General features: G+C 35.8%; 1 protein-coding gene across 1 annotated transcript in view; it reads right to left on the minus strand.

Annotated features, from left to right (window-relative positions):
* Positions 1–13,869, minus strand: part of Col24a1 (collagen, type XXIV, alpha 1) — a 280,847-nt gene that overhangs the window by 114,418 nt on the left and 152,560 nt on the right. The window contains exons 24-27 of the mRNA XM_013018210.1: positions 8,046–8,099; positions 6,788–6,841; positions 5,378–5,431; positions 3,882–3,935 (exon numbers count right to left, since the gene is read on the minus strand). Of these exons, the coding sequence (XP_012873664.1) occupies positions 3,882–3,935; positions 5,378–5,431; positions 6,788–6,841; positions 8,046–8,099 (216 nt within the window). The remainder of the gene's footprint in view (positions 1–3,881; positions 3,936–5,377; positions 5,432–6,787; positions 6,842–8,045; positions 8,100–13,869) is intronic.

Here is a 13,869-nt window from a genome sequence, read left to right on the forward strand (position 1 = left end):
TATTTAAGACTTTTATGAGAACAGTAGGCCCATTTTTTATTTCTGTAATAAACTATAATGAGCTAAATATCTGAATGAAAGGAACAGCTGTATGCACTGAACAAATGTCTTCGTGACTTAGAGTCAATATGTTTATATTCATTTTAAGCCACGTCTGTCTATCTTGTATGACCCTTCTATTAATTTTAAATCACTCACATGCCTGATTGATGATGCCTAACAATCTCTCTCTTGATTTAAACAGCTGGAACCAAATGTTTCATGAAACAAAACTAACATTATCAGTAATTTTGGGGGAAATATTCTTGTTCTAAACTTATTTCCAGGGAAGAAATCACCAGAGGAACTTTCCCTATCACTTGGAATGCTCTAGAGCCTATGTACCACGGAATCTAAATACAAATACTACTGATGGCTGTCTTACTCCAATGGTAAGATTTCCTTGAAAGCTAGCTAAGTGTATGCATAGTCATATCCATTTCTCTTCTCTCAGGAAACTTTAAAACCTTATGTATTTCTAGGGTAGCTATTTTAATCTCCCTCACCAAATTTAGCTCAAATGGCACAGTCAGAATAACAAGTTATTCAGGTGCATGCCTCTGCACTGTCCCTCTAGAGAAAAAGCACAAGACATAAAGGCATTTCATTGATAAAGACCCAATTCACAGACTTGACAGAAGGTGAAGTTAAGTCTCTCTTGTGTGTCATTTCTCCTGTTTGGACATCTAGACAGAAATCTACTGGACAGATATCAAAACATCACTTTTCTACTTAAAGCATCAAATACGTGTAGATGAAGGACAACGGTTAAGTCTAAGTGAAACCTCAGAACCCAGCAGATCAAACTGCCATCTTTCTAGTACCAGAGTAGAGATTCTGTGACTTTATGTTGTCTACCTAAGAAAAATGACTTTGTGTACTATACTATTAATCTTTGGACTATTAATTATTTTACTTCCCTTAACTGCTCTTCAGAAACAAAGCTTAGATTATATAAGATAAATAATGCTTTAAACGTATGTGTTACCTCCCTTCTAGGAGATATAAGAATAGTCTTTCAGCCAATTCTGCTACCTTTCAGCTATTGCAGAAAAAAGGTTTCATGACCTTCACTAAACAGATTAGAAAAAATTATGAAACTAATTTGCTTATGCTGCTGTTTGAGATGAGAGAATGTTGTTGTTGCTGGCTTGGAATTTTTTTCCTGTTCTCTGAAAAATGTTAATATTGCACAATACTTCAAAAGCTACTAGAGGGTAAGCCATGCAACTGTAAAACCAATGTGTCTAGATTTAAGGGATAGTTAACTTGAGTCTTCCATGGGCTAGCATGGTCTCTGGCAAATTGTAGGGGATCTGCAAATGTTAGGAAGGCTGATGTGTGAAGAGCTGATGGACAGAAGGTAAGCAGTAGGGCAGGCAGACTCCTCAAGGAGTGGTACCAGTGTTCATGATATTCATATAACCATTTGATAACTGTAAATCAGCCAAACAAGGAAGAGCATATAAGTATGGGGTCTATTTATGTGTCAGCATACTGACACAAGTGTGCTACAAATAGATTATAGATATGCTTAAAAATCAGATTCCTTTAGCCTTTGGGGTGGCAGGAAAAAGGTTGACACTAGCCAGACACATTATTTTTCTTGATATGGTGGGATAGACAAAATTTTTCATATTTTTGAGAGTGATATAAAAACCAAACATTTGGAAAACTGGGTTTAGGATACTAAGATCACAATCACAGTAGAAGGACGGAAAAAGAAGGGAGTAGAAATAGATGCCAAATAGAATTTTTTTTAAATTTTATCGATGGGTGATGGGTGGATGGATGGGTAGATAGATAAATGGTTGGATGGGTGGTGAGGGGATGGATATATGTGTAAATGTGTGGATGGATGGATGGATGCAAGCATGCACGACAGTGCATACTCTCTTAGCTAAAGCAGACTGGACACTGAGTCGGACATTTGCCTGACCCCTAAGGCCAATGCCCCAGTGCATCTCATTTCATGACCAGCAGCCACCCCAAGGGACGTTGATGAGAGCCCGGGCCATCCCTCCCTCCTTTGCCCTGAAGAAACAGAAACAAACCAGCAAAGCTCATGAACAATGAGAAAAAACGTCGCCCAGTTTCCACCCCTTGGTCCCCACCTGGCATGTCCACAACTTATTTGCAAGCCTTGCTGTTTGTTTATCCCTGAAGGCTTTCCAGAAAAATCCAGCCCCTGGTGGCTGGGCAGTGTTTCGGGGTCACCTGTGTCCCCAGCGCGTGCAGCAGCTGAGCCCGCGCATGCCCACTGCAGACCCTAGCCAGTTTCTAACCGCAGCTGCCCCTCCAGCCCTTCGTCCAAAAGGACATGGTGCACGGAGTGGACAAGCCTTGCGGGGGCCTGTGTCCCTTCTGCCCGGGCCTTGGGGGCCCCTGAAAAGCGGGTCCAGGTGTGGGGGCTGGAAGTTGGCAGAGATCAGAGGGGGGAAAAACATTCAGGCTAAGTTAGGGTCACTTATGACCTTCCGCTCTCTTCCACTGAGTGACCCGAAAGTGCTTAGATTTGTGCCAACTCACAGCACTCTGCTACTTGACCCGCGCCTCCAGTCTGGCATTTGGCTGGTTTGTTGGAGAGAAGAGTCAGACTTTGCTGCCCAGGCTGGCTTTGAACCTCCAGCCTCAGATCTAAGAGCCAGGCCTGATAAGGCAGGCCCCACTGTCCTCCCCCAGCAGCCGCGTCTGGCGTGGCCCCCACCCACGCTAGGTGTAGTTTTGTACAGAATGGTTTCTGTCCCACGTGTCAGGGAAGGAGTGAATTTCCTGGACAATGTCACCCTTTTCTTTTTAACTTTACTTTATTGTGAGGGTGATGTACAGAGGAGTTACAGTTACATAAGTAAGCTAATGAGTACATTTCTTGTCAAACATCTTTACCTCTTTCCTTTGCTCTCTTCCAGTTTTCCCTCCCATCCCCACCCACGAGTTTTATAGTTCATTTTCAAAATAGTGTCTAGTGAGTTATCACGGCTGCATTTTTTGGTTCCCCTTTAGTCTCTCCATTTCTGTGCCCCCTTTACACCTACTCTGAAAGACAGATTAAACAACCAAGACAAAAAGAAAAAAAAACTAATTCTGATGTACACTTATTTGGCAGCAATTATTACAACACCTATGATTTAAAATGAATAAACACTTATTTCATTTCCTATACCTCTATTTTGTTTCTTATTGTTCTTACTATACCATTATGTTGCTTTTTAAATCTTTTGTGAGTAGAAATGTAATTTATGTAAAGGCCTTTACATGTATAGTTCCCACAAAAGCTATAATTAAAGTCTGGGAATAAAGAGAGAATCCTTTATGAGCTAGTGATATAGGTAAATATTAAATGGGAAAGTATGGTTTTGCAAGTGCAAAATATGAGTCATATTTTGATTAATGCCATAGTTTATCCAAATCAATGACAATAAAATTCTAATATTATGCAAACATAATTCTAGGAACATGAACATTTTTTCTCCTGGTGGTAGTGACCAAAATTAATGTCTCATGCTTGCTAAGCAAATGCTCTACCTCTAAACTAAATCCCTGATTGTAGTGGAGCTAATTTTGTTAAACACTTAATGTTTTGAAGTGATTTTTCTTTTGTGCTAGTCTTGGGTACTTTCCTTGGACTTTCTTGCTCAAGGCTAGGGTTCTTTGAGCAACAGTTCTACTTCCAGATTTTTGTTGGTTAATTGGAGATAGTCTCACAGACTTTCCTGGCTAGGCTGGGTTCAAACCACGATCCTCAGATCTCAGCCTCCTGAGTAGTTAGGATTACAGGTGTGAGCCACCAGTGCGCAACATGAATTGGTTTTAAATATACTTCTTTTTATTACATGACTTACTCTTTGTCCTTTAGGACCTTGATTCCCAGGTGGTCCTCTTGCTCCCATATGACCCTACATGTTCAAATATAAAGTCAATTATTAAGTTCATAGAAATGTTGTCAGAATAGTCATAATTTTATTTAGTACATAATGTAAATTGTCTTAGCAATTAAAATAATAAATTGATTAGTCTCCTTAAAAGACGTTTTAATGATCAAATGCCATTAATGTCTTGCTTTTTGTTTTGATTTTTTTTGTCAGTCATGGGACTTGAACTCTGGGCCTGGGCACTGTCCCTGAGCTCTTCAGCTCAAGCCACAGCACCACTTCCAGTTTTCTGGTGGTTAATTGGAGATAAGAGTCTCATGGACATTCCTGCCTGGGCTGGCTTTGAACTGGGATTCTCAGATCTCAGCCTCCTGAGTAGCTAGGATTCCAGGCGTGAGCCACTGGCACCCAGATTCTAATATCTTGCTTTATAAATATTCTATTTGGAGCAGTGACATCTTTGGGTGTTTATGCCCTGAAGAAAGAATAGGAAGCTTTTGTTATTCAGTGGGTATCGTTTTGGGGTAGAGAAAAAGGGAGGAAGATAACCATTCAGTCAGACCACTCTAATCTGCCTCATCTACAGTGTCTGTTTCTATTACTCCACATATTTAAGATAATTCCAGCATGTGAAAATAGACCTTTATGAAACCATGATAAATATCACAAACTGTCCCAAACTAATATGCCACAAAGTAGTCTTCAATGGAAATTGAGTTGCTATCTACTAAACATGATGATACTTTACGTTTTCAATAAAGGTTTAGCTAAATTTAGATTTATTTATTTGTGAACTTAAGTATCACAAGGATATTTCTAATTTTAGAAGCCAATGATATATTGTGAATATTTTTAAATTCAAGCATATTTTTAAATCCAAGGCATCAAAAATCTAGTATAAATCATTTCTGGTAAGGTAAGTCTTGTTCAAGAGACACAGAATTTTGTTTTCATAGTCATGTTTACAATAACTGTCAAACTCTGAGAAACAAAACTTTGCCCCATTTGGAGCAAGATTTCATAGTTTTTCCATAAATAACAGATGAGAGTTTTTGTTTTCAAAATTCAAGCTCTCTTGAACCAAGGTATATTTCCTATGAATATGAATTGGCTTTTGAAGGATATCTGAAAATTTTAAGTAAAACATGACAACTTGTGATTTGTTTACTCATCTGGTCTCAATTATAGGTCAGAACAGTAAATCAAATTTCTTAGACATGATTATTCAAGTAAACTTTAAATGAGTTTAGTTTGATTAAAAACTGGAACTGGTTAATACACTAAATTAAGATGAAGAAATCCAAGACACCACGACATGTTCTAGAGTATTTATATAGTTTGGGAGCAAAGTAGTCACGACAACTTTGCACAAGACTTATTCCACATGAAGTTAAGAAAGGCAGTGCATCAAAGTTGATGGATTTAAAGGAAAATAAATATTGTGGATGGGCCTACTCTGTACTCACGGGCAATCCCAACAGCCCCATGGGTCCTGGAATTCCAGGAGGACCATCATATCCCTAGAATGTAAACAAAATTGGAAAGATATAGAACCAATTTCATAAGTTTAAGATAAATCAATAAATAACAACAAATTTGAGATTTGAGATTTCCCTGTCCCATTCAAGATGTAAGAGGCCATAAGGAAGTATTGTGCAGAAAGACCATAGAAACATATATGAACAATGTATCCATTTATTTTAAGTTCTTTGCTTAGAAAAGGAAATTACTATGTAGTGACTCATTACAGACCATTGAGAAGACAACATCATTTCATCTTCCTGATGGTTATGTTATCTCGTGCATGGATATATGTTCTGACTTCCACATTATGAAATCATATCCTTTCCTGAGAGTTCAGGAAATAATTCTGTAATTGAGGAAAGCGAATGTGTACAAACATTCTGCCCTGTCAAAGTTGAGAAAGGCTACCCCCTTTATGGTTTTAACACTAATTCTGATAATGTCTTAGAAGAAAATTATTCTTTTTTGGTGGGGGGAGTCCGGTCATGGGGCCTGAACTCTGGGCCTGGGAGCTGTCCCTCAGCTCTTCAGCTTAAGGATAGCGCTCTACAAGTTGAGCTACAGCGCCACTTCCGGCTTTTTTTCCCCTGCTTATGTGGTGCTGAGGAATCGAACCCAGGGCCTCATGCATCAAGGCAAGCACTCTACCACTGAGCCAACTTCCCAAAAATTATTCTTAAAATTGTAGGAATGTTCAGTTTCTTAGCAGTCAACAACTGGAGAGTGCTTAAAAAATGGAGATTGCTATGGAGATTTTCTGATAACAAGTAAGTTTAAAATGAAGAATAACAGGTAGTATGTGCTGTATGAACCATAAGATCAATTACAATATATTTTCTGTAAGAATGATTTGTTTTTATAACTGATAACAATAATTTCAGTCTCTATTATACTTAGAAACTATTTAATGAACTAAAAACAGATATAAAAACCTTTCAGCTCTTAGTATTTTTAAGATAGAGAGTAAGGTAAATTTTAGGGCTGAGCTCTTAAGTGGCAAAAAATTACCTCATGACTACAAATTCTTGGGGGAACAACAATGATGCTCTCTGGTATATAAATTATAAGTTGTATCAGAAAATGTACTATTTTGATTCCATTTTCTTCTAATCTGCTTAGCTAGTTTATGGTGGTTTAATTATCCTAAAACCAGATAATTATTTGATGAAGGCATTTACTATCATGCTTTCTAGTGTGTTGCTTTCAAATAGCATAAAAAAAATCGTAACAGAAATTCATTATAAAATAGCATCTTTTTTCACTTAAATTCCAGTCACGACAATTGTATCTCTGAAATACCTTAGCTTTCTTGTCTGCATTGGAACTATTTTTTCAAATCACTGAGCTCTTACCATAATGCCCTTTTCTCCCTGGGGACCCAGTGGGCCTGGACTTCCTCGATCTCCCTTTCAAAACAAAGATAAAGAGTAACAAAGTCATGTTATCTACTCATCACCGAAGGAAGGCTAGAAAATTTGCCAGAATTATATCGTAACATACATATTTTTAATATTTTCAATTTATACATCCTGCTTTTCCCCTTAATATTGCAAGGTAGTACAATAGAAAAAAATCTCTTGAAATTTTCAATGTAAAAAATAGTTTTACTAAAAGGAAGAAAATAGAAATTAGAGGTAAATAGAACTTAATATGAAGGATGTACCATGTTAAAATTTTGTAAGTGAAAATATACAATTTTATAAAGCATAAACATGAAAATAAAAAAATGTCAAAATATATTGAAAAATTTAATCTACATACCATTGTAAACAAGTTAAGTTCATAGTCTATCAACCATAATTATGAACTATAGGAATAGTTCTGAAATTATAATAATCAAATCTACATAGATTAAAAGTACTAAACTAAGTCACATTAAAATGCTCAGCATTGTCACAATGTAAGTGTATGACTTAACCAAGCACTAAAATGTACTAGAATGAAAGAATTATAATACTATCTGAATATAATGTGAAAACTCATATTATTATATTGCTAGTAAAAAGCCAACAAGCATAAATTAAGCAGGTATAATAAATAAGAAGAAACATTTCAAGAACAACTTAGAGTCCACTCTCGAGTAACTATAAGCATGATTTCGACAGAGATAAAACAATCCGCAGACAACTCAATTTTAAACTTTGTGGTGCTTATTCTAACCTCTAGAACAGAAGAAATCAGCAAGGCTTAGAGTCTGAGGTGACTGTAGAGAAAATGGTAATTCAACTGAGTCCAGCAATTGGTTTTGAATAAATAGGGAGAAAGCAAGGATACTCTAGAGATGAGAAAAAGGAATGGGAGTAATACAGAAGAGATTGTGAATATTTAAAGACATTCAAAATTACCTTCGACTGCTAACATAGATTTAAGTCACATTTTTGTAGTCACACAGGCTATTCATTTTCTATTTTCTTTTCAGACCATATTTTTCTAATCAAAAGGGAACTTTGTGAAAAGAAATTAGAAGCAGAGATGGCAATTATTTCCACATATTCAAGAGATTCAGTGGAGGTAATGTATTAAAGCTAAGAATAATTTCTCCTTTCAATAATGTCTCTTTTTGATTTAGACTGGACTCCTAATGATAAAACAAAACAATGAAAGCAATACCTTTTCACCAGTGCATCCGGTTATCCCTACTTCTCCAGGTAAACCAACAGGTCCCTGTTGGGAAAAAAATTAACAGAAAAATACATAAATATTACACTGCTACTATGGCATTCTGGTCATTTATATTAGTCATTAGTAGTAATATTATCCCCCTACATTTCATTTGGCGTAAAAATCCTTCTTCTATAAGTACACAGCCTATTAAATTTATCAAAATTAATTTATTCAATTGGCAAATGTATGAGAGCCTATGTTAGGAGACAAGGAGTTCCCAATCTAAATACAAATCTGCTTTTGTGATAGTCTGATAATCTACCAGATGTTATATCTTTCTGCTTGATGTACGTATATTAGCTTAATAAATTATTTTTTGTGTGATTTCCTTCTTTGAAAGGCTCAGTATATACTCTTTCATTCATTTATTCAGTTATTCACAAATGAGTTGGTGCCTTTAGTGTGAAAGATGATCTAGGTCTTGGATAAAGGAGACAAAAAGTCTTTCAACACCGAAATAAAAATGATTAAGTGAAAACTTCAATAATTATAAATTGTGATGTAAGCTCAAAAAAGAAAATTGTTATGATGCAGAGGTACAAGATAAAGAAGCCATCTCCTTAAGCACCTTTCAGCAAAGATGGTTGAAAGGTAGGTGTTGGTAATTCATACCTATAATCCTAGCTACTTAAGAGATTGAGATCAAGTGGTAGAGTGCTAGACTTGAATGAAAAGGCTAAGAGACAGTGCTGAAGCTCTGAGTTTAAGCATCATTACTTGTATACACACTCATAATGCATTTGGTTGTAACAAAAAAAATGGACTAATGAAACCCATTTGAATCAACCTTGTATCCATTAATGCTAGAATTACAAAAACTCAAACATTCTTTTTCTTTTCTTCTTTTTTCTTTTGGTCATTTGTGGTGCTTGAACTCAGGGCTTGGGTGCTGTCTCTGAGCTTTAAGGCTAGTGCTTTACAACTTTCAGCCACAAGGCCACTTGCGGTTTTCTAGCTGTTAATTGGAGATAAGAGTTTCACAGACTTTACTGTCCTGGCTGGCTTCAAACCATGATTCTCAGATCTCTTGAAGAGTAGAATTATAGGTGTGTGTGATGGACCAGCTCGGTCGGAGCACTTGGATGAGACAGGGATCTCGGGATAGGTAGGCAAAGAGTTGGCGCAGTGACAAACAGACACAGACTCAGAAGAGTTGCATCTGAGTGTATCTTCACTGAGGAGAATTAACATTTTTATACAGTGTGTGATTGTGACATAGATTCTTTGTTTATTTAAGCACCTTATCAATTTTTAAGAAAAGCAAAGCATTAATGGATTACATGAAATTTGATGACTATACCACCAACTGTTTAAGGTAAGTGGTGCAGAACAAGTCTAGCATATTGTTTAATAGAATGCATCATTTATTCAGCCTTTTTATGTTTAATAATTAACAAACCTAAGACATAGCTGTACTTATATTGTACTCTTTTTTCCATATATTTTCAAGTCCCTTTAAAACCATCCTAACAACCACTTCCAGGTTGAGTCAGCATTCTCTGTTTCTTATTATTTTAATCCCAATATTTGTTTGCATAAATTTCTAATTGTTATTTTAAACTATCTTATTGTTGTTTTGCTAATAAACACCACAATGGTCTAGATCTACTTAATCTTTGCATAAAATCTAATGAGTACCCAGATACTATTTTTTCTTTTACATTAATCCATCTATTTTCATCTTTATAAACTGTATAAGGCAATGGTTCATCGGTCGGTTCAGGAAATGTGATGTCACTAACTTTATATTTTGTGGGAAGCCACCATCTATTCCCTATAATGTAAGCTGGACTAAACTTAGTCATAACTGCTGGGGGAATCTTTCTTTTCCTTTTATTATCAGGGGTCCCTTTTTCTAGAACTCTCTGTGCATCTGGGATAACTCCTTCTGATTTAGTTTAATTCATTAATTCTGTCTATTGTAACATATCTGGAAATTTAAAATTTCTATATTTACTGTGAGTGAGCCACAAAACTGCTTGTGAAGTTGTAGGAGTTTCTGGAGGCAGCGTCACATCAGATGATAGATTGATTGGGGCATTGTCTACATCTAATCTTTGGTCCTAGTCTTTATTATTCAGAGAAGCTGTCTCTATTGGACTGGAAAGGAACAACAAGCTCTATTCGTGAATCAATAGAAAAATAGCCAAAATGAGAATAAAGGCAACGAATGTACAGCCAGGAGGAATATAGTAAGAATAAAGGTAAAGTCAATAAATGTGCAGCCACATGTACAGGAAGCCTTGAACCAACACCCCCTTCCTGCAGGCATGCTTCCTTGAAGCTTATGCTTTGCCTGGCAGGATCTCTCACTCAGACTCCGCAGGAGGTGGCGTGGCAGGTGTGAGCCACTGGCACCCAGCAATGCAAACATTCTTAATGACAAATGGGGGAAAGAACTAAGCAATAATGTACTATTTAGATCCAGATGCACTCTACTTCCCCAATCCTTACTGTGTCTTTTACATGGCTTATTTCACTGATTTATACTACATATCCCAGTAAGATATATGAGCTTATTACTTTGGTGTAAGTATAAGAAGGTATTACCAGTCAAGTGATATAAAATTGGAAGACAGAGGGCCCTCAGTAGAAAACATCATCTGTTCTAGAGCTTGCAACAGACCCACAGGTATCTTAAATGAAACTTAAATTAGATGAATATAGGCTTAAAATGGCTCTCTGTTACTACTCAAGACCTCGAGACAATTTAATAAAAAAAGTATCAAAGCTTACTATTTCTGTGAATTGGCTAGCTTATGAATAAAAAAGACCTTATACATCGCAGAAAGGTGTATATTCATTTTAAAACATCTCAATTTATTGTTTTTAGTGAATTGAAGATGCACCTAATCTACCACCAAGCACTTTAATTTCTCATTGTTTATAAAGGTTTCTACTATGTATTCTATTAAGAATACATACAAAAATGTATATTCCAACATTAAAGTGGAAAGGTAGAATTATCTAGATTATCAATTTGGAAACAAACTGAAATCTACTCATAGAGCAGAAAAAACTCAACACTAGCTAAAGTTAATAAGCTAAATCTTACTGCATTAGCATGAATAATTTTTTTAATTCTTCATTTGAGCTTTTTTAATTTTTTTTTACTGTGAAAATACTGTACAGAGGGGTTACAATTACATGGGAAAGATAATGAGTACATTTCTTTTTCTTTTTCTTTTTTTTTTGCTGGTCATGGAGCCTGAACTCTGGGCCTGGGCGCTGTCCCTCAGCTCTTCAGCTCAAGGCTAGTGCTCTACCACTGGAACCACAGCACCCCTTCCGGCTTTTTCTGCTTATGTGGTGCTGAGGAATCAAACCCAGGGCCTCATGCATGCAAGGCAAGCACTCTACCACTGAGCCACCTTCCCAGCCCCAATGAGTACATTTCTTATCAAGCATTGCAGCCTCCTCCTTTGTTTGCCCTTCACATCCCTTCCCAGCCTCCCCCTGCCCCCTCACCTAATCTCCCCCCACCCCACCAAAGTTGTAAAGTTCGTTTTCGACATGACAACTTGTATTTCTCATAGTTGCAACGGGTCCACCTGTATCCTTAAACGACTTGTTTTTCCCCATCTCCTCCACAAATTATACCGATATCAAATATAGTGAAAACAGGGGTTATACTGTGGGGGAGGGACATACAAAGCAACAAAGAAATAATCTTATAAATGCGTTAGAAACAAATAGCATGAATAATTTTTAAAATAATATTACATTCATCAAGAAAAAAGCAAATCCTTTTCAGGACACATCATTATGAAATCATTTTGTATAATAAAATATATCTTTTGGACAGAGTAATAACTGTTTGTTTTAAATTTCACTTTTCTGAAAACTAATTAATCTGAATATCTCTTTATATACTTGTTGACCTTTTAGACAATTTCTGTGAAAATCATCAATATCTATGACTCATTTTTTTTCTACTGAGGTTTCCTATTACCTGTGAGATTATTTTTTGGTCTTCATTGATAATAAATTCTAATAGCAATGTCCAGTGTTTTTTGCCTTATGATTTATATCTTTTGGGCTTTATTTATGGAGCATTTTCTGATTTTTGTGTCATTAAATAATAAGCAATTTTTCTATTGGTGTTAACTTCTCTTTATGCTATCTGGAGCCCAATTTTCACAAGATGTAAGAAGGAGATTCAGTTTAACTTTTGTCCATGTACGTAGTCAGTTTTCAAAATACTACATATATTAGATAATATTTCTTTCCCCTTTTGATTTGTACTGTCATACCTATATGTAGTTTACTTTTAAGGTTTTTATTCTATTTTATCAGTTATTTGTTTTTTCCCTTTATAAATTTCTCTCTTCCATTTTTTCTAAAATAATTAGCTTTCTTTGACAGACCTAGTGAAAATCAATTTGTTGAATGAGGTTGAGACCAGTTGTAGCAAATCTAAAATACACAAGGCTTTACATTTATTTTCACTTAAATGTATATAAAATTGTTACATATAAAGTATATCCTATATAAAACTATTCACAACCTTGTAAATACTAGATGACATACATAAATGCATTTAGAGTTGAAACCTACCATATTTTGCTAAATTTAACATCAATAATTGTAAGCTGCGTGGAATTTTTTGTATCTCTCAAAAGAAATCTGTTAAGTAGTTGTAATTTACCAGTAGTTGTAAGAAATGGCCTCATTTTCAAATGTTAGCATGGATAAAAGAAGGTACAGTAGCTTGCACTGTTGTAAAAAAATTATTCATGGTTCCTTTTTGTAGAAGGGTTAGACATCTCTGTGCTGTTGGTACTGAACTTCTCACTATGGGAGAAGCATAATTCTCCACAGTACCTACGCAAGTTATACTCTCACCACGAGAGAAATATAATTCTCCATAGTACTGACGTAGGGCTTCTATAAGTGACTTATTTTTATGAAAGAGATGTGCAAACAAATGGTATGTGTTACTCCATTTTAAAAAGCCTGTTTGCTTCTGACATGAGACAAATCATGTTTCAGAGAAGCACTACTGTAAGCCCGGGTCTCAAAATGCAAATGACAGGCCAGCACCACAAGCAACTGAGTGCAAATAAGAAACAAAACTGCTTATAAATCACTAACACGTTGATGTTGTTTCATAATGCAGTACAACTTAGTTGAAACAGGCTGATGCAATACAGATTTAAAAATTGATAAAATACATTTATTAACATGGGAAACAGATGATTTCCCTTGCCGCTTTTTAACTACATATGCTAGTGCCCCAGGATAGTGGAGCTACATGGATAGAACAGTCAGACTTAAAAATAAGGTATGAGAAAGCTACGTCAAACACCTGCACTCAACTAGTAACATAACCAAAAATACTTTCCAATATTCAAAGCCAACAAAAATTTTGGTTTCAGTTTGATCCAACAGTTAATATTACATTAAACATACAATGAACATTAAACTGAACATTTTCATACAGTAGCTCTTTTTCTATTCAAAAGTGAATCTTGACTAAGTTTGATCACAGTACATTTTATGCATGTCTGAAAACATCTCAATGAACCCCTTTTGCACAATTAATATATGCTAATTAAAGGGAGAGCAGAAAAGTCTCTGAAAAGGAGATGGTTTCACAGAAATAATTTCATAAGGCTGCAATGCTTGGTAAGAAATGTACGCATTATCCTGCCCATGTAATTGTGACCCCTCTGTACAGTATCTTCACAAATAAAATAAAAAAAAGAAAAAAAAGAAATAATTTCATAAACTAAAATGTCAAAAAGCGCACCAAGACACATTCTAGTTT

Source organism: Dipodomys ordii, unplaced genomic scaffold (assembly GCF_000151885.1).
Source record: "Dipodomys ordii isolate 6190 unplaced genomic scaffold, Dord_2.0 Scaffold39, whole genome shotgun sequence".
Lineage (NCBI taxonomy): Eukaryota > Metazoa > Chordata > Mammalia > Rodentia > Heteromyidae > Dipodomys > Dipodomys ordii.